This window comes from Bos indicus x Bos taurus, chromosome 8 (assembly GCF_003369695.1).
Source record: "Bos indicus x Bos taurus breed Angus x Brahman F1 hybrid chromosome 8, Bos_hybrid_MaternalHap_v2.0, whole genome shotgun sequence".
NCBI lineage: Eukaryota > Metazoa > Chordata > Mammalia > Artiodactyla > Bovidae > Bos > Bos indicus x Bos taurus.
The window spans coordinates 9,242,400-9,269,780 of NC_040083.1; the positions used below are offsets into that span (position 1 = coordinate 9,242,400).

The 27,381-nt window shown below is 41.4% G+C and overlaps 1 protein-coding gene across 2 annotated transcripts in view; it reads left to right on the plus strand.

Annotated features, from left to right (window-relative positions):
* The first annotated feature begins 4,295 nt into the window (after nt 1-4,295).
* KIF13B (kinesin family member 13B) overlaps nt 4,296-27,381 on the plus strand; it is a 212,224-nt gene continuing 189,138 nt past the window's right edge. For both annotated transcript variants that reach the window (XM_027549009.1, XM_027549010.1), the window contains exons 1-2: nt 4,296-4,435; nt 22,786-22,879. In XM_027549009.1, coding sequence (XP_027404810.1) covers nt 4,381-4,435; nt 22,786-22,879 — 149 coding nt within the window. In that variant the 5' untranslated portion in view covers nt 4,296-4,380. The remainder of the gene's footprint in view (nt 4,436-22,785; nt 22,880-27,381) is intronic.

The window sequence follows — 27,381 nt, forward strand, 5'->3', positions numbered from 1 at the left end:
AACTAAAATGGACTGGAATGGGTGAATTTAACTCAGATGGCCATTTTATCTACTACTGTGGGCAAGAATCCCTTAGAAGAAATGGAGTAGCCCTCAAAGTCAAGAGTCTGAAGTGCAGTACTTGGATGCAATCTCAAAAATGACAGAATGATCTCTGTTCGTTTCCAAGGCAAAACATTCAATATCACAGTAATCCGAGTCTATGTCCTAACTGGTAATGCTGAAGATGCTGAAGTTGAATGGTTCTATGAATACCTACAAGACTTTCTAGAACAAATACCGAAAAAAGATGTCCTTTTCATCATGGGGGACTGGAATGCAAAAGAGGGAAGTCAAGAAATACCTGGAGTAACATGCAAATTTGGCCTTGGAGTACAGAATGAAGCAGGGCAAAGGCTAATAGAGTTTTGCCAAGAGAACCCACTGGTCATAGCAAAAACCCTCTTCCAACAACCCAAAAGAAGACTCTACACATAGACATCACCAGATGGTCAATACCAAAATCAGATTGGTCATATTCCTTGCAGCCAAAAATGGAGAAGTTCTACACAGTAGCAAAGACAAGACCGAGAGCTGACTATGACTCAGATCATGAACCCCTTATTGTGAAATTCAGACTTAAATTGAAGAAAGTAGGGAAAATCACTAGACATTTCAGTTATGACCTAAATCAAGTCCCTTATAATTATACAGTGGAAGTGACAAATAGTTTCAAGGGATTAGATCTGATAGAGTGCCTGAAGATCTATGGATAGAGGTTTGTGACATTGTACAGGAGGCAGTGATCATGACCATCCCCAAGAAAAAGAAATGCAAAAAGGCAAAATGGTTACAAATAGCTGTGAGAAGAAGAGAAATGAAAGGCAAAGGAGAAAAGGAAAGACATACCCATCTGAATGCAGAGTTCCAAACAATAGCAAGGAGAAATCAGAAAGCCTTCCTCAATAATCAGTGTAAAGAAATAGAGGAAAACAACAGAATGGGAAAGACTAGAGATCTCTTCAAGAAAATTAGAGATACCAAGGGAACATTTCATGCAAAGATGGGCACAATAAAGGACAGAAATGGTATGGACCTAACAGAAGCAGAAATATTAAGAAGAGGTGGCAAGAATACCCAGAACTTTATTAAAAAGATCTTCACGACCCAGATAATCACGATGGTGTGATCACTCACCTAGAGCCAGACATCCTGGAATGGGAAGTCAAGTGGGCCTTAGGAAGCATCACTATGAACAAAGCTAGTGGAGGTGATGGAATTCCAGTTGAGCTATTTCAAATCCTAAAAGATGATGCTGTGAAAGTGCTGCACTTAATGTGCCAGCAAATTTGGAACACTCAACAGTGTCCACAGGACTGGAAAAGGTCAGTTTTCATTCCAATCCCAAAGAAAGGCAATGCCAAAGAATGCTCTAACTACTGCACAATTGCACTCATTTCACACGCTAGCAAAGTAATGCTCAAAATTCTCCATGATAGACTTCAACAGTATGTGAACCATGAACTTCAAGATGTTCAAGCTGATTTAGAAAAGGCAGAGGAACCAGAGATCAAATTGCCACCATCCGCTGGATCATCTAAAAAGCGAGAGAGTTCCAGAAATCTTCTACTTCTGCTTTATTGACTATGCCAAAGCCTTTGACTGTGTGGATCACAACAGACTGTGAAAAATTCTTAAACAGATGAGAATACCAGACCACGAGATGATAAAAGAGGTATCAAGTGAACAGTGGATGCCCAGGAACCTTGGCACACTTCAAACCTTTATTTGTTATAACTTGCATATTGTGAGATAGTTAATAGGAAATATGTTTCAGTCCAGAATAAACTCTGGTGTCAGTCCAAGGGCCACAACAATGTTTTTTCAGTGTTCCTCAGTCCATGGGGTTTCTCAGGAAAGAATACTCGAGTGGGTTGCCATTTCTTCCTCCAGGGGATCTTCCCGACCCAGGGTTTGAACCTGCATTGGCAGGCAGATTTCTTTACCACTGAGCCACCTGGGAAGCTGTTTTCAATGCCAAATAAGGACAAAAGTGTAGCAGTGAGGTTTTTTTTAGCCAAGAAATTATTTCAATATAAAAATACATTCTATGTGACCTGTCTTTTTTTTTTTTAAAGAATGATATTGATAGTAAATAGCAATTTGTTGGTCTATTAATTTTTAAAGAATTTACTTAGTAAAATTAAAAAGTTGGAAAATCTAAATTGGTTCTCCTTATTTGTTTACTGGGCTGTGAAAATTAAAAGATTTTGTCCAGCTGAGAAGATCCTCTGAAATCTCAGAGGAAATGCCCCTAAGAAAGAAATTCCCTACCTGTAAAGAGTGCCTCTGGGGTTGCATTTTCTATCTTTAATCTTTTTCCATCCTTATTTTTAAATTGAGGTATAATTAACATATTAGTTTCAGGTGTAGAACATACTGATTTACTTTTTTTAGTTGTGGTAAAACATACCTACCAAATGTACCATTTTAACCATTTGTAGGTGTTCAGTTCAATGGCATAAAATACACTCACATTCTTGTGCAACTACCACCACCATCCATCTCTAGAACCTCTTTTTTTTGGCCATGCTGCATGGCGTGTGGGATCCTAGCTCCCCAACCAAGGATTGAACCTGTGTCCCTTGCCTTGGAAACACGGAATCTTAATCACTGGATCTCTAGGGAAGCACCTGTTGCTGCTGTTGTTGCGACATTCAGGTGTGTCTGACTCTTTGCGACCCCCATGGACAGCAGCAAGCCAGGCTTCGTGGTCCTTCACCATCTCCCAGAGTTTGCTCAAACTCATGTCCATTCAGTTGTTGATGAACCTTTCTAATCTTCCCAAAGAGAAACCCTAACTTCCTATTCCCCTTCCTTTCAGCCCCTAGCAACCCCCATTCTACCTTCAGTCTCTGAATCATGATTCTAGGTACCGCATATAAGTGCAATCATACACTGCTTTCTTTTTTGTATCAGGCTCATTTCATGTTGTGTTAATTTCTGCTGTACAGCAGAGTCCGCCAGTCATATATATTTATTCTTTTCTGTGATGGTTTATCATAGGATATTGAATATGGTTCCTCCTACTATACATCTCTTTATTATACTAAACATCTCTTAGAGATGTTTTTAAACTTTTGGACAACTCTTATTTGTACTGAAGCTCTTTCAACAATAGGATGGTTGGCCCAAGGGCAAATCTTGCCAGCTTTCTGTGTTTACTCATCTGTAAAACTGTTCTGAGTTCTGTTCTATCATTTAAACACATCCAAGCAGATCTGCCTCTTATAAAGGTGGCCACTGCTATTCAGTTTCTATCAGTATTCCTAATATGTAATGTAGGCCCAGCATTGCATGTAAAAACTTCCCAGTTTTCATGCATTGGCTAATTCCATTGGGCCAGATGTGACATATATGCAGGCCCCATCTTGCCCACAGGCTACCAGGTAGCATCTCTGCTAGGGTTTAACAAAACCACATTTTAGTGTGACTTCATTGATTCATTGATGTAATAAATGTTTACCGAGTCTCTACTACAGGCTAGGTTACACATATAACATATAGTTTTTAAAATACAAAATAGGAGAGACAGTGTTGCAGCATAAATGTTATAACTGAACAAAATAATGACTTTTATTAAGCACATATGTGCCAGGGAGTTTTAAGCGCTTCATCTGTATTAACTCATTGAACCTGACTAGGAACCTATACAGTAGGCACTCTCATCGTCTTCATTTTAAATATGCAAAAGACAAGCACAGAGTGGTCAAATTGCTTGTCTGGCCACACAGCTGTAAACTGTTAAGGGTGGATTTGAACCCCGCTTTATGCTTGAGCCCAGGTCTTGACTGGGACAGGGAGTGGCTGGTATAGGATAACCTGTGGATTTATGAAGATCTCTGGAAGAGGTAACTTTTGCTTTGCCTTCAAGGGTGATTTCAGCAAACAAGGTGGGGAGGGCAATCCAGGCAGAGGAAATAATTTGAGCCTGGGATCAAACACAATATTGGCAGGAAATGAGTCTGAAAGAGGTCGCAAGGTCGCCAATGCCATTTTTCAACTGTTTGTTTTCAGGTGAGGTATCAGCTCATCGACAGCTTATGTCTCAGTACTAACCGCAAGGGAGAGGATGGCGTTGAAGCAGAAGGGTATTTTACAAGCTCCAGAGAGCGAAGCGCGCCCGAAGCCCTGCCGGCCTACCCGAGACCACCGACGGGGACTACAAGTCCCGTCATGCAGCGGGGCGCGCCTGGAGCCCCGGGCCGGCCCCACCCCTCCACAGGCCCCGCCCTTGCCCCGCCCCTCTCGCCCGTAGCCCCCTCCCGCCCGGTCAGCCCCAAAGAGTTGCCCGGTGGCCGCGGCAGACGGAAGCCGAGCGAGAACCTCGGCGGCGGCAGGATGGGAGACTCCAAAGTGAAAGTGGCCGTCCGGATCCGGCCCATGAACCGAAGAGGTGAGAGTCCAGATCGCCCGGGGCCGCCGCGGCGGAGGCGGCAGGTGCCTGGCGCGCCCTTCCCTTGGCCCCGGCCGCCGTGTGGGGTCCGGCCGGCCCCGCCCCTGAAATCCGCGTCCGGGCGAGGGGGGCGGCCAGCGCACCCCGAAACCTCGTCCCCCGCGCCCGCCCCGCCTGCGCGGGACGCCCCTCCCCTCGCCGGCACCGAGTCCCGGGGCGCCGCGGGCTCCACGTCCCATCCCGCTGCCCTTCCGCCGGTGCTCCCGCCCCGCTGCCCTTTCGCCCTCCCGTCTCCCTGCCCTTCTAGGAGTGCGCCCGCATCCAGCGCCCCGGGCTCGCTTCCTCCTTCCCCACCCGGTCCCGGGTCCCGTGCCCCGCGTGCCCCTGCTCGCGGCCCTCCAGCTGTCAGAGCGGCCCCGCCCCGGGGGTCCTCGCCCTCCGGCCTGGCCGGGACAGCCGGGGACCCCCAGGCCTCACGTCGGTGGCCCAGGCGTCCAGACCCCGCACCCCCGTGGCTCGCGGCAGGAAAGAGAGCAGGGAGTTGGGCTTATTCCTGAGAAAGCGCTCTAGAGAAAAACTCCTTCCTTTTGGTGTTTCACTTTAATATCCCTTTTAACCTGGACGGTCAGAAAGACTTGTAAATACTTTGAACTTGGGGAGAGGAGTTGCCCGCCCCCACCCCATCCCCCGCTTTTTTTTTTTTTGACTGTTGAGAAAGTTTTGCTTTTGCTTGAAGTCATATTCGTCATCTCTCAACAATAAATAGCTTAGGTGCCAAGATTCTTGTGAAATTGTATCTTTCAGGCATTCTCTCAATTCTGCAGGGAGGGTAGAGAAAGCAGATAAACCGAGTACATTTTAAATCCTCTTTAGAAAAGAGTCAGATGGAGTAGAGAAAACCTAACTCAAGTCAGAAGAGGTGGGCTGGGCCTTGGCTTTAATGCTTAACTAGGCTCGTGACGGGACAAGTTACTTTAAATGAGATATTGAAAACACCTCCTATACCAGGTAATACTAGTGGGGGGGGAAAAAAAAAAAATCATTAGAGTCCCAGGAGATTACTTTTCAATTGGTAAGGCTCTCAGTGCGAATATTCGTGTAAATAACAGAATCATTAAGTCGTTTTCACAACTTATTTGTTCATAGTTCAGTGTGGTTTAGGTCTGTGTAGAAATTGGTTTGCTTTCTGGTTGTCTTTGCTGTATGTTGAGACACACAGATCAACAGGTTGACTCACTGGCTTTTTTTTTTTTTTTTTTGAGTTGGTGATTCCTCCTGTCGTTGCTTGGTTGGCTAAAGGCTGTCAGATGACACACAAGAATTTTTCCCTAAGAACTTAACTACTTTACCTTCTCAAAGAGTGCACGTTTTGGGTCTTCAGTCTTGGCCTCACCAGCTGCACACTCTGACAAAATGAAAGAACTTAGATGAACTATGAAAGTTTCTGAAAGCTTCTGGTCTTAAAGCAGTTCAGGCAGCTTTATTTCAGTTCATTTCAAGCATATTACCATCACAGTGATTTAGAAACAAAACAAAACACGAAGCCACAGAAAAGGCAAAGTAGCTGGGATTTGATTCTGTAAGGGTGATTTCAGCACATTTAAAAAATTTCCTGTTCACCGAAAACTTGGGAAATGTCAGTGCTAAAAAGAGGCAGTTAACTCTCAATTAAAATTCTTCATTCTTTCCCTCCCGCTGCTTTGAATTTCAGTTTTCCAGGGGAAGTACTATCCTTTTTACTTACACATAGTCATTGATTAGATTGTAAGTGTCAGTATTAGAGTTTCAAGGGATGCATAGAGTAATACTTACAGTTTTGGAGTAGACGTTAGCTGTTCATTTGAACTCATTTTAAAATTAAGGTGTAAGCATAGATCCTTTACCCTTTAAATAGAAGTGCATTATTTGTGGTAAACTGCCCCTTTGATTTAGTGCCATCTCTTACAGTTCCTGAGTGCATGTGGACTTTTTTTTTTTTCAGTGATTGTTATAGATAATTAAAAGTGGTTCTATTTCTGTTTTGTCCTAAAGGAGTCATTTACATACATCTCGAGGATCTAGTGGAATACAATGGAGTGGAATTCTGAAGCCAGTGATTTTTAAACTGCTGTGTAGAGTTTGCTTAAAAAGGCTAAAACCAAGCCATATTCCTTTCCAGTAATTATGAAAAAAATTATTTGACCAATTATTACTTCTGGGAAAACTAATGTATTAAGTAATAGTATATAATTATGGTGAATGGTAAACTTTTCGTCATAATTGTTTCTCCCTTGGCAGATTAGTGCCAGAAGCAATCTCAGAAATGACTCTTCACTAGTGAGAATGAGATGAGACTGGATTCCTGGGATGATGAAGTTTTACTCTATAAAGACTTACTTATTTTGTATAATATTTTTCTCTTTTATTTTTCTTCTATTAAAAAAATTTTTTTTAATTGGAAGATAATTGCTTTACAATATTGTGTTGGTTTCTGCCATGTATCATTCTGAATGATTCTTGGAATCCCATTAGCTACCTGTTGAGGAAAATCTTAAATTGGCAAAAAGTTTCTAGTGTACCATTAAGTTCTTCATGTGATTCAGTATCTGACTGGGCTTAGGTATTAAGGTGGATGGTTGGTTTCTTTCCATTTGCTAAACTTTATGTGGGCTTGGGGAACTTAGTTATTTGAACATTCAGCTTTAGGTCTACTTCAGTAATAGCAAGAATTGTAATGATTAATGAATATGCATTTGTCGGGAATATATTTCTTGTTATACATTTTAACATTATACTAAGAAAACAATAAAAAGGAGGAAGTCTCCAACATTCTTTCACCATAACAATTCACACTCGTTTTCTTATTTTCATTTCAGTTTGTATTCACATGCCTGTGTAATTTTACATAGTTTTAATACTACCACTTTTTGTTTTTTTGCTTTTCTTCCTCTGAAGTATGAACTTGAACAGCTGAAGTCAAAGGGGTTAAGCTTGTTTTGTCATGAGATCTGGGAGTTCTGTTTGCAGTTCTGTTTGTTTGTCTTTTCATGTCATCTCTGAGACGTGTATAGCTCACCAAGTAACCTGGCTGTGTTCTGTGTACTGTAAGGAACACCTGTTCATACATTATTAACCAATCTAATTATTAAATGAGCCGAAGTTTTACACGAATAACTGATGGCACTAGTTAGGTCAGCGACATCTCCTGTTCAGTAATTTGATGTTTTATAACTTTAGATGGCTTAAAAAATATTTAATATTCATTGAATGCCTGCCAGGTGCCTACCTTATATTAGATAGTATGGGATTTTATTGCCTTCCCTCAAGGGACTTCCTGTGGCTTAAATGTGTGTGAGATTAACTATCAAAATAAATCTAGGTAAAAAACTGTTTGGGAAATGTATTTGCTGTCTACCTAACCTGAGGTGTGATGAAACCAAAAATTACATTAGAAATTTAGCTAGAAAGAAGAAAAAAACAGTGAAATGGGTTATTTTCGGTGTTAGGAAGCATGGTCAATACGTTTATTTTAGCAGGGATTTCTCAAGGGTTTGGTTTGCATTTCAGTACTTGATGCAGTGAAAGTCACAGAGAAGAATCATCATTATGGTGAAAGATACAAAGACTAATGTCAAGTAGAAGTCAGTGCTTAAGTGAATTACAGTCTACTATCTCAGTGGATAAGATATTTATAGACGTTAAAAATGATGAAAATCAAAACCATTTAACAAGGAAGACTTCCTTGTGTTAGAAAAAGCAGAATGTAAAACAGTATGTGTAACTGTATGGCTGGACCTACTATTATAGTACTACTATGTAAAAATACCAACAGGAACGGGCAAGGGCTAGAAAGAAATGTGGAAAAATGAGATTGGGTGTTCTTGTTGGGGGAATTTTATTTCCTAAACACTTTCTCTTAGTGTTGGCTGCTATTAGAGCATTCATATTTTTAACGTGTGCTTTACAGTGGGGCTTCCTAGGTGGTTCATTCATTAGGACTCTGGGCTTCCTCTGCAGTGGGCACAAGTTTGATTCCTGATCAGGGAACTAAAATCCTGCATGCTCCGTGGCATGGCCAAGACAAACGAAATAAATACAGTGCGCTTTATGTTGTATGCTCATGAGGAAATGACTGTCCTATGAAAAGATAGGATTACAAGGTAAAAACACCTGTAGCAGATTGCTAGTGACTAAATGCCAGGTGTATGAGAGGGAGATGTAGGAATTTAGAAAGATCCCTCAAAGCCTGGTGATTAGGGAAGTCTTCTCTGTGGAGGGAGGGAGCTTGTGGTTGGAACAGGTTTCCCGTGGGAGAAGAGAGGAGTAGGGGAAATTGGTTCTTTGAGAAGGAAGTACGGCCTGAGAGCAAAGGCACAAGGGGAGGCTCAGAGTTGAGGTAAGCCTGCCAGGGAGGAGGGCTCTGTCAAGGGGACAAGAGACAGGTGAGATTAGAAAGATCAGGCGAGGCTGCAGGGGGCCCAAAAGTCTAGCTTCAGGGTGGCAGGTCCATGTGCCCCGTTCAGCTTTTTATTAATAGAACTTTGTGTGGGTCTCAAGACTCAAGCATGATGAGAAAGATAGCCAGATCTCAGGGCAGGTTGCAAAGCCTGGGTAAGGTAAACTGATTCGGGGCATCGCTGGGCAATGTGGTGAAAAACGAAGCCACCAGAGAGGAAGGAGACCAGTCAACACCAAGTGAGCAGGCGTGAATCCGAAGACAGATGAGGGAGGGAGGGCCAAAAGGGAGAGGATGTATGTATATCTATGGCTGATTCGTGTTGAGGTTTGACAGAAGGCAGCAAAATTCTGTAAAGGAATTATCCTTCAATAATAATAATAATAATAAAAAGGTGAAACTGGGACTGTAGGAGGACCCTGTTGGAAGGACTGTTGGAAGACCCCGGTGGTCAGTGAGGAAGCACATGGTGATCCCCGGGAAGGCAAGGTGCGGTGTGGGGCGGGAGGATCTGTTTGAAACAGGAAGGTATTTTCTGACTTGGAACCCACTGCTGGTTCTGAAGTGTTCTCAGAGAGAGATAACTGGTGTTGGAGTTAGGGATTAGGGGTGACTGTGGATGGAAATTTCTGATATATTTTCTGAAACAGAAGACTCTTGTTCTCTTAGCATCTGCTCGATATGCTAATAGAGGACGAGACACATCTATCACAACATTCTTCTGTTTCTACTGTCAGCTCAATGACTGAAAGTGGGATTTATACGCATTGGACCAGAGGCTTTGGGGGAAGAAAGTACAAGTTTATCAAATCAAAATTTGTTTGAATTGGCATTTTATGTTCATCCCTCCCCACTGCTCCATTCCCCTACCCCCCTGCCTCGACTCGCACTTCCATAAAACAGTGACCAGTGACAGCTTTTCCATTTCTTAAGTTCTGAAGATGGAAGAAACCACCGGCAAAACTATTGGTTAAGCAGATGAATTGAGCTGCTTACTGGGTGGAAATGGATTTATTATTGATCTCTGTGCTCGCTGATCAGTTTCCCTTTGTATTCAAAAGAGCATGTTCTTAAAGCTTGGCAGGCAGAAGCAGTGTAATCATTAGGAAAGTGTCTGAAACTGGCTGGTGTAAGGGACATGAAGTCCACAACTTAACTGGTACTGGGCTTTAACTCTCAGAAGCTGGTGGTATCTTTAAAAGCTGGTATTGGCTCGGAAGGTAAAGAATCTGCCTGCCGTGTAGGAGACCCAGTTCAATCCTAGGGTCAGGAAGATCCCCTGGAGGAGGAAATGGCTACCTACTCCAGTCTTCTTGCCTGGAGAATCCCATGGACAGAGGAGCCTGGCAGGCTATAGTCCATGGGGTCACAAAGAGTCAGACACGACGGAATGACTAATAGACGGAATGAATTAGCCTATTCAATTTAACATGTGTTGATTGGAGGAAAATTTCTATTTGTGAGCTACAGAGTTCATTCCTTTTTATACATTGTTCTTGAAATAAGTTTGAAAGGTGGTTACAGAATTTCTATTGAACACAATCTCAGAGAAGTTAGGTAACTTGCCCAGAATTACAAAACCAGGATTTTGAACCCTGAATTTCTCCTGTTTTGCCATTAAAGCTTGTGCTTTTACTACTATATCAGACATGATGATCTTTAGAGGGATGCTGCATTCCTGAGTTTGCGTAATTTTCAAAGATGTGCACGATATATGAAAAGCATAAGTCATGATCTTTGACCAACAGAACGTACTGTCTGGTTGGTAGTAAGAGGTACACAAGGTGAGTCAGTTATAAGGATACAGTACATGCATGCTATATGCTAAGTTGGCTTCAGTTCAACTCTTTGCGACTCTATGGACTGTGGCCTGCCAGGCTCCTCTGTCTATGGGATTCTCTAGAAGAATACTGGAGTGGGTTGCTGTGCCCTCCTCCAGAAGATCTTCCCAAGTCTCTTATGTCTCTTTCACTGGCAGGTGGGTTCACACAGACACACACAAGAATATAGTACACAAGTCAGCAATAGTGCTTTTTTTTTTGGCCTTGCCAGACGACGTGTGGAATCTTAGTTCCCTGACCAGGATTTGAACCTCTGCCCCCTGCACTTGAAGCATGGAGTGCCAGGGAAGTCCCAACAGTGTCTTATGAATTAAAGAAATGGGGGTGGGACTTGAAAATGATGAGGAATGGGTTGAAGGCAATTGACCAGGAGGAAGACAAGGCAAGTGGGGTGCATAGCATGAGTTGTTGAACTTAGCAAAAGGTGGATGCAGGAATTAGCCAGATATTTGCAAGAACAGTGGGGAATTTAGCTGTAAAAGTTCAAACAACAGGAAGCATACAGTATCTGTGTAAATAACAGTTAAAGAGAGTACTGAACTAGATTATTTTGGTCAATCTTTCCAAAAATGCTAGGAGAATTTATACGATAACTCATTTTACAGACAAAATGGAAACTTGGACAGAGTTACTACTTGCACCAAATCACATGATTATCAGGTAGAGGAACGGAGGATTGGAATCTGGGCAGTTCAACTCTGGAGCCACAGCCTTTAAATTCTGTGCTTTCTCGGAAAAGCTGGAAGAATGTGGCGAGTGGGGGACGAGAGGAGTGATGGAAGGTGGCTTCACTGAAATCAAGAGGTTTGTGGGGAGCAGAGCAGAATGAAGTTACTGAAGTGAGGCTCAGGCAGATTCAGGGGGGATCTCGGACAGGATAAGGGGTGCAGTGACTGTAGGTTTGTTTTAGGTAAAGTTGGTGTGTAACATATTAGTTCCAGGTGTACAACTTAACTCTTAAAACGTGATCCCTACAATAAGTCTAGTAACCATGTCACCAAACCGTTAGCTCCCTTCACCCAGTTTACCAGCCTCCAGCCCTCTTCTCCTCTGTAACCACTGGTCTGTCCTCTGTGTCTGTGAGTTTTGTTTTATATTCTTCATATTTATATTTTTTATATAAATGAAATCATACCGTGTTTGATTTGCTTAGTGCAGTACATTCCTCGGAGTCCATCTGTGGTGTCGCAAATGTCTAGGTTTTTGAAAGGGGCAGTGGCGCTGTTACAGAGATGCTCTCGGAGGAGAAATTAAGGTCTGCATCTTTACCTTGCTCACAAGCTGATACATGAGCTTGTTGCTGTTAGATGGATGCTGGTGAAAGACACAGGACTTTGGGGTCAGATTTTGCCTGCAGATCCCACAGGAGTGATGTGGAGGGGTCCAGCAATGTGGATGCTGAGCAATCAGTGGGTTTGGGTTGCATCTGAGGAGCACTGAGCTGGGGAACCCCATTGCTCTTAAGCGGTGAGCAAACCTGCTATTTGTCCTGGAAGTTGCTGGCTGGGACCGCACTCCTGAGAGGTGGGCGAGGCAAAGTGCCTGTGTGGCCTTGCATTTCAAGGTGTGAAAGCAGCCAGGATTTAGGAAATACAGTGCAAGTTGCTCAGTTGTGTCCGACTCTTTGCGACCCCATGAACTATACAGTCCATGGAATTCTCTAAGCCAGAATACTGGAGTGGGTAGCCTTTCCCTTCTCCACGGATCGAACCCCGGTCTCCCGCATTGCAGGCGGATTCTTACCAACTGAGCCATAGGGGAAGCCCTAGGAAATTTGGGATGACTGCAGAGCTTCCAGTTTAGATGACTAAGTGAATGAGTGCTGGTGTCACCAATTGAGATCTGAAATGTGGGAGAAGCAGGTTTTAAGGTAGAGGTATGGGCAGTTATGAGCTCTATTGTTAGACATTCAACCGTATTTAGTCAGTGCTGATCACGTGCCACCCACTGCACCTACAACTTCAGATAAGATGTAGTGCATGCCTGGAAGAAATGTAACAGACTTGTTGAGTTTTAGGCTCTGAAGTGCAGCCAAGGGGTGGATCGAGAAAGCTGTTGTACAGGAGGCTGAAAATAAGGGACTGGACTTTCGGGTAGATTTGGACGTTGTTACTATATTTAGAAGATCTTATAGAATACCAAATCAAGGCATGTTCCTGAAGGAGGAAGTCACAGAGGCTGAGAAGACAGGCATAAGGAAAAGCAGGTGAAAGGAATGTGGTGGCCCAGGGTGAAGAATGGCAGAAGAATAATTTTGACTGAATGAATGAATTCCTGTTGGTGTGTTGGTAGTGGGCCGAGAAATCAGTGTGTGTGCTCATATGGAGGCAGTGAGCATACGTGAGTTTTCTTTCAAGAAATGCCATATAGAAAGCCATGGTAAAGAATGGTCTTCTGGAGATGAGCAACAGGCCCCCCCGCTCCCCACCAACCCAAGACTGGGAATTGTTTGAGCCTTTTTATCAATAGAGAGAAATAGTCAATAGAGTGGGGAATTTTTGAAATATAGAGGGAAGAGGATAATTATACAATGGGGAAGCCTTAGAGTGTTTGATTTTCTTGGTGAGGTAGAATGTGAGGTTATTAACTGTGAGTGAGAATTGGGTTGGCTGGGTTCTTCAAAGTCGTGATTAACTAGAAGTGTGGCTGAGGGACTTGAACCATAGTTTACATCCATCGATGGTGGTGGGACCATTTCTTCTGAGCTGTTTTGAGATGAATTCACCTATCAAAAGTGTGTAATTCAGTGGCTTTTAGTGTATTTGCAGAGTTGTGCAATGATCACCACTATCGGATTCCAGAACATTTTTTATCATCCCTATGGGAGACACTCTCTGGTTAGCGGTTACTCTCCATCCACCCCCACTCCCATCTCCTCCCCTCTCCCCACAGCCCCTAATCTACTTCTTGTCTCTGTGGATTTCCCTATTCTGGACATTCATATAAATGGAATCACATGATTTATGGACTTTTGTATCTGACTCCTTTCCCTTGGCATAAGTCCTTTAGGACTTCTCCATGATGTAGCATGAATCAACAGTTCATTCCTTTTTAAGGCTGAATGATATTCTGTGGGGCTTACCTGATGGCTCAGATGGTAAAGAATCTGCCTGGAATGTGGGAGACCTGGGTTTAATCCCTGGGTTGGGAAGATCCCCTGGAGGAGGGATGGAAACCCACTCCAGTATCCTTGCCTGGGGAATCCCCAAGGACTGAGGAGCCTGGCGGACGGCAGTCCACGGGGTCCCAGAGAATCAGGCTGAGTGACTAAGCACAGCACAGCAATATTCTGTGACGTGGATGTGCTGCGCTTGGATGCCCCTTCTCAGTTGATAGGCATCTGGCTTGTTCTCAGTTTTTGGCTATTAATGAATCATGAACATTTGTGTAATGTAATAATAAGTTATTGTGTATTTTCATGTCTCTTGCGTATGTATAAACATAGAAGTGGAATTTCTGGGTCATGTAGTAACTCTAACTTCTGCGGAACTGCTTGACGGTCTTCCAGAGTTACTGCACTGTTTTACATTGCCTCCAACAATGTGTGAGGGTTTCAGTTTCTACGTGTCTTCCCCGTCAGTTTTATTGTCCTTCTTTTTGATTGCCATCCTAATGGGTGTGAAGTGGAGTCTCATTATGATTTTTGATTTGCTTGTCCCCAATGTCTAATAATCTTAATTAAGCATCTTTTCATGTGTCTTTTGGCATTTGTATATATTTTCAGAGATCTCTATTCAAACCCTATTCTTATTTTTAAAATTGGGTTATCTTTTTTTTTTTTTTAATTATTATTGAATTCTTAGAGTTCTTTATATGTTCTGGATGCCAGTCCTGTAACAGATATGTGATTTGCAGATATTTTCTTGAGCATGTGGGTTGCCTTTTCATTCTTTCAGTGGTGTCCTTTGAAGCACAAAAGTTTTTCATTTTGATGTGGTCCAATTTATCTGGTTTTTCCTTTTGTTGCTTGCGCTTTTGATTTGATTGCTAAGAAACCAGTGCCTAACTCACAGTCATGTGGATTTAATGTGTATATTTTCTAAGTGTTTTATAGTTTTAGCTGATGCATTTATTTAGGTCTTTGATTTGTTTGGAGTTAGTTTTTAAAATTTATTTTTGTTGGCTGTGTGGCTTATGGGATGTCAGTTCCCTGGACCCTTGGCCGCAGAAGCCCGGAATCCTAGCCATCAGGACACCAGGAAACCCTGGAATTACTTTTTGAATGAGGGTGAGGTAGAAATCAATTTGATCTTTCCGCATGTAGATACACAATTATCCTAGCGCCCTTTGTTGAAATGACCATATTTTCCCCTTGGATTGTCTTGGCACCCTTGTTGAAAATTAGTTGACCATAAGTGTGACAGCATATATCTGGATTCTCAGTTCTATTCCATTGATTTATATGTCTGTTCTTAGGTTAGTACCCCACTGTCTGATTAGTATAGCTTTGTAGTAAGTTTGAAACTGGTAACACTGGTCTTTCTGGTTCTTCTTTTTTCAAGATAAATTTGTTTATTCTGGTTTTGCCTTCCACATTTTTAAAGACCTACTTCCTAACCCTGTGAAGTCGATTGGTTTCTTGAAAATAGACTCAAGAGTATTTCAGTTGTTTTGGTGTTATCATCTCTCTTCCCCTTACCAGGCGTCTTGTCTAGGATTTTCCCTCAGTCCTCAGTTATTTCTTTAGCCGTATTAGAACTCAGTTACATTTTATCTTTTGTTTATTGAATAGATTCTCATGTTCAGTGGTAAAAACATAGAAGTAGGTGATTAGGATATTTTATACATCTCTTACTAGAAAGCAAACTACTACTTTGTTTTTTTTTCCTGTGTGGCATCACATCCCTTTTTTTCTGCTTGGGTCATTGTTCGTGTCCAGTTGTGTCCAGCTCTTTGTGACCCTGTGGACTGCAGCTCACCAGGCCTCCCTGGCATCACATCCTTTTTTTCTCCTTGGGTCAGTGTGCCTCAAAAGGGGCCCAAGCCACTTGTAATTATAGTAAAGAACTATAAGTCTTATTTCCTATTCTAATAAGACTACTACATTCCCTTTGGGAAAACAAGCTCTTCCATACACAGACATGTAAAAATACTAAGTTTATGACACAGATTATTGAAAACAGAACTATATAAAGCATGCAAAATTTGCAATCTAAGATGTGACTCTTACAGATATCAATAATTTACTATCTTCCTTTTAAAAATGGACAATTGTGAATTTAACAGTAAGTTATAGATAGGTAAAGGGAGGTTTATTTGTATTTCTGAGTAGGTTTGGTCTGAAAATTATTATTAATTTTCTGGAGAATTAGGCAGATTACTGAATGGACAACTCGGAATTATTTTGTCCGCTCTGAGAATGATGCATCTCCCCAGACAGAACATGAGTTATGTAAAGGGAGTCTCCCAGGCCCTGCCCATCTTTGACTGTGATGTCATTGGAGACAGAGCCATCGCATTGAAGAAAGACTCATTTCAAATTATTATTCACTTTTACAAGGTGACTAATTTGCTGGCTGAGTAAACTGAATTGTCAGCTGTTAATATTTTATTCATCTTGAGGAACTTGACCTAGAAAAAGATCCTGTTTGGAAAATAATATGGAGTCTTCAATGTTAGTGGAGTAAATTTCTATCTGTCCGTCTTTTTCTAAGGACCCTGGATACATCAAAGCGTTCATTGGTTCTGAGTACTGTAAAAGTTGATTAGTCATAACATAAACTTAGAGGACTTACAGCAGTACTCGAGGATCACTCTCATTTTTTATTGCTTTTCAGACATAGTGCTGATTAAATACGAATCTTACTATTTTATGCTTCCCTGGAAGTAAGCTGTTGTCCATGTGTTACTTATTATACTAATGATGAGTATTTAGTACTATTTTTTTATTGTGGTAAGATAGATATAAAATTGACCATCTTAAACCACTTTTAAGTGTACAGTTCAGTGGCATTAAGTACATGAACATTGTTATGGAACTATCACCACCATCCATCTCTAGAACTTTTTTATCTTGCAGAACTGAAACTCCATACCCGTGAGATACTAACTCCCTGTGGACCCTTTAGCCCCACCCCTGGCAGCTACTGTCACACTATTTATCTCTGACTTTGACTACTGGAAGTGTCTCATACAAGTGGAATCCTGCAAAACTTATCCTTTGTGACTGGTTTATTTTTCTTAATACAATGTCTTCAAGGTTCGTACATGTTGTAGCAGAATTTCATTCTTTTTAAACATTGAATCATTTTCCATTGGAAAAAAAATATATACATATACATATATATACACACACACCACATTCTGTTTATCCATTCATCCATTGATGGAAAGTCGGGTTGCTTCCACCTTTTAGCTGTTGTGAATAATGCTGCTGTGAACATGGGTGTTCATGTGTGTTCATGTTCACTTTCACACTGTTTTTACACGGGTAGAGCATAACAGCTAGATCTTTTATCTTTTTAACCAAAGTGTTGTTCCAGACTAAGAGGAAGGTGTTTATCTTTTGGATTTTTGGTAGGTGTTTAAATTTTTTTCTTTTTTTAAATCCAGCTTAAATTTAAGGCCTAAATTTGGCATTGCAATTTTTTTTTTGTATTCTTATAATTTATTTTAAAAAAATCTTTCAAAAAGAAGGAATTGGCATTGCAATTTAATCATGGCTTTGCTTTCTAAGGGGCTTCCCTGGTGGCTCAGACGGTAAAGGGTCTGCCTGCAATGCAGGAGACCTGGGTTTGATCCCTGGGTTCGGAAGATCCCCTGGAGAACGAAATAGCAAATCCATTACGGAACTCTTGCCTGGAAAATCCGTGGGTGAAGGAGCCTGGTAGGCTACAGTCCATGTGGTCGCAAAAGAGTCAGACACGACTTTACTTTCACTTTCTTTGCTTTCTAAGAAATATAGAGCAAGAAGTTTTCCATGGAGAAGGTGTCATATTTAGAATTTTGAAGCAGTATAATTTTATTTAAGCATTGATGACATCTAGGTGTAAAATGCTTTTCATATATTTGACCCTTAATTTTTTGTGTATGTTAGTCACTCAGTCATGTCTGACTGTTTGCGACCCCATGGACTATAGCCCACCAAGCTCCTCTGTCCATGGAGTTTTCCAGGCAAGAATACTAGAGTGGGTTGCCATTCCCTTCTCCAGGGGATCTTCACGACCCAGGGATCAAACCCCTGTCTCCTGCATTGGAGGCAGATTCTTTACCGTCTGAGCAACCAGAGAATCTGACCCTAAACTCTCTTCATTGCTCTTATTTGCTTGGATGTGTGTCCTGGATGTTCCACCCATATTCTAAACAGTATGTGGAAAACCTTCTTGTAACAGCACTGGGGTGGAATTTTATTTGATAATAAAAACTGAGCAATAAAGAAGTGAAGATAGTTGTTTATAATTTTAAAGGCCACCTCCAGAGGGTTAAATGTAGAGACTTTTGTTCGGGTTGCCCTCTTTAGGACAAAATGAGCTTAGGTTGACTATATTAGCTATTGGATAGTTCTTTGAACAGAGAAGGCAATGGCACCCCACTCCAGTACTCTTGCCTGGAAAATCCCACGGATGGAGGAGCCTGGTAGGCTGCATGCAGTCCATGGGGTCGCTGAGGGTCGGACACTACTGAGCGACTTCACTTTCACTTTTCACTTTCATGCACTGGAGAAGGAAATGGCAACCCACTCCAGTGTTCTTGCCTGGAGAATCCCAGGGACGGGGGAGCCTGGTGGGCTGCCGTCTATGGGGTCACACAGAGTTGGACACGACTGAAGCGACTTAGCAGTAGCAGTTCTTTGAATTATAAAGGATTTTCTGGGAATTAGTTCCTTAATCATGCCACTAAATGTTTTCAAATTATTAATGTATCTAGAGAAGTCATGAGGGGTAAGATGGAGGAGCTGTGAAGAGTATAGGAGAAAAGCCTACAAATATTGAAGGAAAATGTTTGAATCCTTTCTCAATTCCAGATCATCTGAAATGAAGGCAAAACTCTGGTGGGGGTGGGGGAAGTACTTGATTTACAGCTTTGCAGGCATGCATTTTAGATGTGCACTTCTGATACAGAACTATACATGCAGCTCCTTTGCTCAGACCAGACGTTCTTGCAAGAAACTAATATCTGTCTTTGTGGTGGGTGGTGAGATAGCAGATTCTGAGTCAGTACAATTTCCGGAGGCTTGATAATGCATTTGTGTATAGTATACACATTTGGGGCTGGCCACAGCATGGTCAGAGGTCATAAAGGGGTGGTATTAACAAAGTACGATGTGTGCAAACTTGAGCTCTGGGCCTAAGGAGTGTTGCGTGCATGCTTAGTCGTGTCCAACTCTTTTGCGACCCAATGGACTGTAGCCTGCCAGGCTCCTCTGGCCATGGGATTTCCCAGGCAAAAATCCTGCAGTGGGTTGCTAATTTCTTCTCTAGGAGATCTTCCCAATCCAGGGATTGAACCTGTGTCTCATGCATTGGCAGGCAGATTCTTTACCTGGGGACCTCCTGGGAAGCCTGGGCCTAAGGAAAGGAAGAAGTAAAGATAAGGGCTTGAAAAGTTTCTTCATTGTGACTAAGGCTTTCTTGCAGCATTTCTGTGACAGTATAGAGTGGATTTAAACACAAGTATTAGAAATAGACTTTACTACTAGTTGACCACAGTGAAATATAAGCCTTCAGGGGTTAGTCTTCCACACCTGGATAAAACATAGCTCTGTTTTCTTTTCAGTTCTCTTTGCCTAAAAAATGTATTGGCTAAAAGCCCGACCACTAAATTTTTTGTATTTATAGAATATGTCTTTGCAAACAAATGTATTGATAAAATAACTGATATGAGAAAAGTTGAGTTTTGTGGTAGGACGGGAAAGGAAATTTTTGTTTTGTTTGTTTTTCATTTGTCTCAGTTACGTAAATTAAAGCAGTCAAACAAAAAATAAATCCTCTTTCCTGGCAGTGGGAATACTCTAAAGTTGTAATGCGTTTGACATTGACATTTGGCCAAGGTTCTTAGGAAAATACAAAATGACTCCAGTGGAGCGCAGTTTCTTTCGTTAGAGCATATCTTTGCGTAGTAGAGATAAGGCAAACAGAAACTGTTGCATACTTTGGGTCAGAAATGTAGAGGAATATGAAAATAAGACAACATGATGTGGCCTGTATACATTAAAAAAAAAACCCCAAACTTGAAGATGCAGTTCAGTTTCATACAGTTCAGCCGCAACAGTCGTTTTTACTGCACTCATGCAGTTGTGAAAACTATCAGCACAATTTTAGGACATCTTCATCACCCCCCAATAGAAACCTATACCCGCTGGCAGTCACGCCTCAGCTCTAGGTAATAACTAGTCTATTTTCCGTCTCTATTTGCCTGTTCTGAATGTTAGAAATAAGTAAAATCTTACAATATATGGTCTTTTGTGACTGGCTTCTTTCACTTAGCACAAACTGCATCTATGTTTTAGTATGTATCAGTTCGGTTCAGTTGCTTAGTCGTGTCCAACTCTTTGTGACACCATGGACTGCAGCACGCCAGGCCTCCCTGTCCATCATCAACTCTCGGAGCTTAAATCAAACTCATGTCCATTGAGTCGGTGATGCCATCCAACCATCTCATCCTCTGTCATCCCCTTCTCCTCCTGCCCTCAATCTTTCCAGCATCAGGGTCTTTTCCAGTGAGTCAGCTCTTCTCATGAGGTGGCCGAAGTATTGGAGTTTCAGCTTCAGCATCAGTCCTTCCAATGAACACCCAGGACTGATCTCCTTTAGGGTGGACTGGTTGGATCTCCTTGCAGTGCAAGGGACTCTCAAGAGTCTTCTCCAACACCACAGTTCAAAAGCATCAATTCTTTGGCACTCAGCTTTCTTTATAGTCCAACTCTCACATCCATACATGACCACAGGAAAAACCGTAGCCTTGACTAGATGGACCTTTGTTGGCAAATAATGTCTCTGCTTTTGAATATGCTATCTAGGTTGGTCATAACTTTTCTTCCAAGGAGCAAGCGTCTTTTAATTTCATGGCTGCAGTCACCATCTGCAGTGATTTTGGAGCCCAGAAAAGTAAAGTCTGCCACTGTATGTATCAGTACCTACTTAATTGCTAAGTAGTGTTCTGTTTTAAGGATATACCACATTTATCCATCCATTAGTTGAAGGACACTTGAGTTGTTCCCACTTTTTAGCTTTTTAGCTGTTATGAATAGCCAAATAACACTGCTATGAACTTCCATGTATGAACTTTTGTATGGACATAGGTTTCTCTTGGGTGTATCTCTATGAGTGGGAGTCGTTGGGTCATATGCTAATTCTGTGTGTAACCATTAGGTTACTAATGTGTTACCATTAGGAACTGCCAGACTGTTTTCTAAAGTGACTGCACCATTTTATATTCCCACCAGTACTGTATATAGGTTCCAATTTTTCCATGCCCTCACCTATACTTACCTGGCTTTTTTGGACAGGATCCAATTTACACTTTTATTATTTTTTCTTTTTTTAATTGCAATATCACAGTATTTATATTAGTTACATGTCATTTAGGTTAGTTATGCTAGTGGGTATGAAGTGGTATCTTGTGGTTTTCATTTGCATTTCCCCATTGTCTAATGATGTTGAACATCTTTTCTTGTGGTCATTGGCCATTTTTGTATTTTTTTTTGGAGAGGTGTCTGTTCAAATCTTTGCCCATTTTATTTTATTATTTTGACTGTTCCATGTGGCATACGAGATCTTAGTTCCCCAGCTTGGGATTGAACCCATGCCTCCTGGAAGCATGGAGTTCTAATTACCGGACTACCAGGGAGGTCCCAGTCTTTGCCCATTTTAAAATTATTGAGTTGTACGAGTTCTTTATATTTTCTGATGCAAGTCCCTTATTAGATGTATGATTCACACATATTTTCTCGATTCTGTAGATTACCTTTTGACTCCCTGATGGTATCGTTCGAAGCACAGCAGTTTTCACTTTGATGAGGCTGTGCTAGCACCGTCTGTTGAAATGACTGTACCCCCCCCTGGATTTTCTTGGCACTGTTGTTATTTGGCCATAAATCTGGCTGTAGTTCTGGACTCTCTGTCTCATTGACCGCATATCTGTCCTCTTACTGGTACCATGATTACTCTAGTTGTGTAGTAAGTTTAGAATTGACAAGTGCTGTCTTTGTATTTTGTTCTTCAAGGTTTTTTTTAGCTATTCTGGGTCTCGTGCATTTTCACATAGAATTAGGATCAGCTTGTTAACTTTTGGAAGAAAAAAAAAAAAAAGTCGGCTGGGATTTTAATAGGGATTGCCTTGAGTTTTTGTATTGGGGAGTTATTGCTATCCTAAGAGTATTAAGTCTTTTACTTCATGAATATAATTTCTTTCTATTTAAGTGTTTAATTTCTTTCAACAATATTTTGGACTCTTCAGTGTATATGTTTTGCACTTCTTTTAAGATTTTACCTAAGCATTTAAATCTTTTTGATATAAATGAATCAAAAGTGTTATAAATGAAATTTTCTTAACTTCATTTCTGGATTTTTTATTGCTGGTGTATGGAAACAACTGATTTTTGTGTATTGATTGCATATCCTACAACTTTGCAAAACCTGTTTATTCTAGTAGGTTTTTAGTGGATTCTTTAGGATTTTCTATATATAACATCCTATCTTGTGCAAATAAAGGTATTTTATTTATTCTTTTCAGTTGGATGCCTTATGTTAGTTTTTCTTGCTTAACTGCCCTGACCAGAAATTCTGGTACAACCTTGAATAGGCTCAGTAGTAAACATCCTTGTCTTCTTTTTTTTCAATTGGTGTATAATTGATCTAAAATGTTGTGTTTCAAGTGTAGATCTCCTTGTCTTATTTCTGATGTTAGTAGGTAGGCTGTTCAGGTTTTTACCATTAAGTGTGAAGTTAGCTGCAAGTTTTTTAGATGCCCTTTATCAGGTCAATTGAGGAAGTTCCTGTCTATTTCTAGTTCATTGAGTGTTTCTGTTCTGAAAGAGTGTTGGATTTTTTTTTTTCTTTTGGGTCAAATGCTTTTTCTGACATAGATTGCTTCAAAAATGACTCATTTTTTGTTTTTCTTTTTTCAATCTGCAGAAATTGACTTGCACACCAAATGTGTGGTGGATGTAGACGCAAACAAGGTCATTCTCAATCCTGTAAATACCGACCTTTCCAAAGGCGATGCCCGGTAAGCTAAGAACCAGTGTTAGGATTGATGGGTTTTTAAAAGACAGAAGGCAACAGTGGCTGCTGAACTGAATTTAGTTGAACAAATATTGAGTGCTTTCTACGTGGAGACATATTGCTGCCAGATCAGTGAGATGAGGTTTGTTAATATAATATGGAAGGACTCAGTGCCTGATCGAGTGTCATGGGTGGGACAGTGATGGTATAGAAGCGCGGAGAAGAGAATGTTGGTTAGTACCTGAGGAAGGCTTCCTGAAGGAGATGATATTGGCTGGAGGCTTAGATGAGATGTAAATGGGAAGAAGTAGGGAAGAAGGGAAGGCTTTTCAGTTGCTGCTCATCCTGGGTGGTTTTTACTTCTGCCAGTTCCTATCCTAGTCTATTGGTCAGAACCCATTTCAAGTGTTCTTTTCTTCCTGAAGACTTTCTTGCAGCCCTTACTGGATTCCTCTCCTTAAGGTCCCTGTGAGCTATAATCTGTGCCACCTAATTTAATTATGGTGTATTGTTTTGAATTATTAATTATAGCTCAACAGTAAATTTTAAGGTCTTGGAAGGAAGGGACTCTCTGTCAGGAGTTGGGGATGAAATACTTGAGCCTCACTTCTGGGTTTGAGTGAACATATGAACCAAAGGGGAGAGCAGGAAGGTATAAAGAAAGTGAATGTGGACAGGAAGGAAGAGATTAATTTGGTTTTTCTTAGCAAGTGCAGGGAAATTACCAGGTAAGTTAGAGTCACTTTATAGAAGGCTTTGGAAGCAGATGAGATTTGGCCTCTCTTTTTATGGGAAGTTGTCATCTTTGACAGTTTTTGAATTATTGTGATTAAGGAAGTGGATTAGGAAGATTGTTGGATGGCAGTGTCAGGAGTGGATCAGAGTGGGGAAGGACTGGCTGTAGAGATCAGCTATCAGAGATGTTTTTGTGCCATTCTGACAGTGGAGAACGCATGGTGCCCACTATGATGCTTTGTGCCAAGCAGATGCTGCAGAGTACTTGCAGAGACAGCGTTGTTTGCGAAAGTACACCCAAAGGCACTCCATGAAGTTCTTTTGAGTTGAATTAAGTTGAAAAGAGCACATGACATGGAGTTAGAAAATAGGAAATTGAATCCCTGCTTATCTTATTGTAGGCAGTTTGTTGTTGTTTAGTTGCTAAGTTGTGTCCCACTCTTTTGTGACCCCATAATTTGTAGCCCACCAGACTCCTCTGTCCATGGGATTTCCCAGGCAAGATTACTGGAATGGGTTGCTATTTCCTACTTCAGGGGAATTTTCCTGGCCCAGGGATCGAACCTGCGTCTCCTGCATTGGCAGGCAGATTTCTTTACCACTGAGCCACCATCCTAAAAGATGATGCTGTGAAAGTGCTGCACTCAATATGCCAGCAAATTTGGAAAACTCAGCAGTGGCCACAGGACTGGAAAAGGTCAGTTTTCATTCCAATCCCAAAGAAAGGCAATGCCAAGGAATGCTTAAACTACCACACAATTGCACTCATCTCACACGCTAGTAAAGTAATGCTCAAAATTCTCCAAGCCAGGCTTCAACAATAGTTGAAGTGTGAACTTCCAGATGTTCAAGCTGGATTTAGAAAAGGCAGAGGAACCAGAGATCAAATTGCCAACATCTGCTAGATCATCCAAAAAGCAAGAGAGTTCTAGAAAAACATCTATTTCTGCTTTATTGACTATGCCAAAGCCTTTGACTGTGTGGATCACAATAAACTGTGGAAAATTCTGAAAGAGATGGGAATACCAGACTACCTGACCTGCCTCTTGAGAAATCTGTATGCAGATCAGGAAGCAACAGCTAGAACTGGACATGGAACAACAGACTAGTTCTAAATAGGAAAAGGAGTATGTCAAGGCTGTATATTGTCACCCTGCTTATTTAACTTATATGCAGAGTACATCATGAGAAATGCTGGACTGGAAGAAACAAGCTGAAATCAAGATTGCCGAGAGAAATATCAATAACCTCAGATATGCAGATGACACCACCCTTATGGCAGAAAGTGAAGAAGAACTAAAGAGCCTCTTGATGAAAGTGAAAGAGGAGAGTGAAAAGGTTGGCTTAAAGCTCAACATTAAGAAAACTAAGATCATGGCATCCGGTCCCATCACTTCATGGGAAATAGATGGGGAAACACTGTAAACAGTGGCTGACTTTATTTTGGGGGGCTCCAAAATCACTGCAGGTGGTGACTGCAGCCATGAAATTAAAAGACACTTACTCCTTGGAAGGAAAGTTATGACCAACCTATCATATTCAAAAGCAGAGACGTTACTTTGCCAACAGAGGTCCATCTAGTCAAGGCTATGGTTTTTTCAGTGTTCATGTATGGCTGTGAGAGTTGGACTATAAAGAAGGCTGAGTGCTGAAGAATTGATGCTTTTGAACTGTGGTGTTGGAGAAGACTCTTGAGAGTCTCTTGGACTGCAAGGAGATTCAACCAGTCCATCCTAAAGAAAATCAGTCCTGAATATTCATTGAAAGGACTGATGTTGAAGCTGAAACTCCAGTACTTTGGCCACCTGATGCGAAAATCTGACTCATTGGTAAAGACTCTGATTCTGGGAAAGATTGAAGCCAGGAGAAGGGGACGACAGAGGATGAGTTGTCATCCACTCAATGGGCATGAGTTTGAGTAAACTCCGGCAGTTGGTGATGGACAGGGAGGCCTGGCGTGCTGCAGTCCATGGCATCGCAAAGAGTCAGACACGACTGAACAACTGAACTGAGCCAGCAGGGAAGCCCTGTAGTTAGTTATTTTTACCTTTTTTGAGCCTTGTCTGTGTGATACCTACCTCATCTGTTTCATAGGGGGGTTTCCTGAAAATCAAATTAGTAATCCTTAAAGTGCTTTGTGAAGTGTTCTGTAAATGTTGAGGTTTATTATTATTGACGTAGTTATGTTTCTGACTGTGGCTCAGACCATGAACTCCTTATTGCCAAATTCAGACTTAAATTGAAGAAAGTAGGGAAAACCACTAGACCATTCAGGTATGACCTAAATCAAATCCCTTATGATTATACAGTGGAAGTGAGAAATAGATTTAAGGGACTAGATCTGATAGATAGAGTGCCTGATGAGCTATGGAATGAGGTTCATGACATTGTACAGGAGACAGGGATTAAGACCATCCCCATGGAAAAGAAATGCAAAAAAGCAAAATGGCTGTCTGGGGAGGCCTTACAAATAGCTGTGAAAAGAAGAGAAGCGAAAAGCAAAGGAGAAAAGGAAAGATATAAGCATCTGAATGCAGAGTTCCAAAGAACAGCAAGAAGAGATAAGAAAGCCTTCTTTAGCAATCAATGCAAAGAAATAGAGGAAACAACAGAATGGGAAAGACTAGGGATCTCTTCAAGAAAATCAGAGATACCAAGGGAACATTTCATGCAAAGATGAGCTCGATAAAGGACAGAAATGGTATGGACCTAACAGAAACAGAAGATATTAAGAAGAGATGGCAAGAATACACAGAAGAACTGTACAAAAAAGATCTTCACGACCCAGATAATCACGATGGTGTGATCACTGACCTAGAGCCAGACATCCTGGAATGTGAAGTCAAGTGTGCCTTAGAAAGCATCACTACAAACAAAGCTAGTGGAGGTGATGGAATTCCAGTGGAGCTATTCCAAATCCTGAAAGATGATGCTGTGGAAGTGCTGCACTCAATATGCCAGCAAATTCGGAAAACTCAGCAGTGGCCACAGGACTGGAAAAGGTCAGTTTTCATTCCAATCCCAAAGAAAGGCAATGCCAAAGAATGCTCAAACTACTGCACAATTGCACTCATCTCACATGCTAGTAAAGTAATGCTCAAAATTCTCCAAGCCAGGCTTCAGCAATATGTGAACCGTGAACTTCCTGATGTTCAAGCTGGTTTTAGAAAAGGCAGAGGAACCAGAGATTAAATTGCCAACATCCGCTGGATCATGGAAAAAGCAAGAGAGCTCCAGAAAAACATCTATTTCTGCTTTATTGACTATGCCAAAGCCTTTGACTGTGTGGATCACAATAAACTGTGGGAAATTCTGAAAGAGATGGGAACACCAGACCACCTGATCTGCCTCTTGAGAAATCTGTATGCAGGTCAGGAAGCAACAGTTAGAACTGGACATGGAACAACAGACTGGTTCCAAATAGGAAAAGGAGTATGTCAAGGCTGTATACTGTCACCCTGCTTATTTAACTTATATGCAGAGTATATCATGAGAAACGCTGGACTGGAAGAAGCACAAGCTGGAATCAAGATTGCCTGGAGAAATATCACTAACCTCAGATATGCAGATGACACCACCCTTATGGCAGAAAGTGAAGAGGAACTCAAAAGCCTCTTGATGAAAGTGAAAGAGGAGAGTGAAAAAGTTGGCTTAAAGCTCAACATTCAGAAAACTAAGATCATGGCATCCGGTCCCACCACTTCATGGGAAATAGATGGGAAAACAGTGGAAACAGTGTCAGACTTTATTTTTCTGGGCTCCAAAATCACT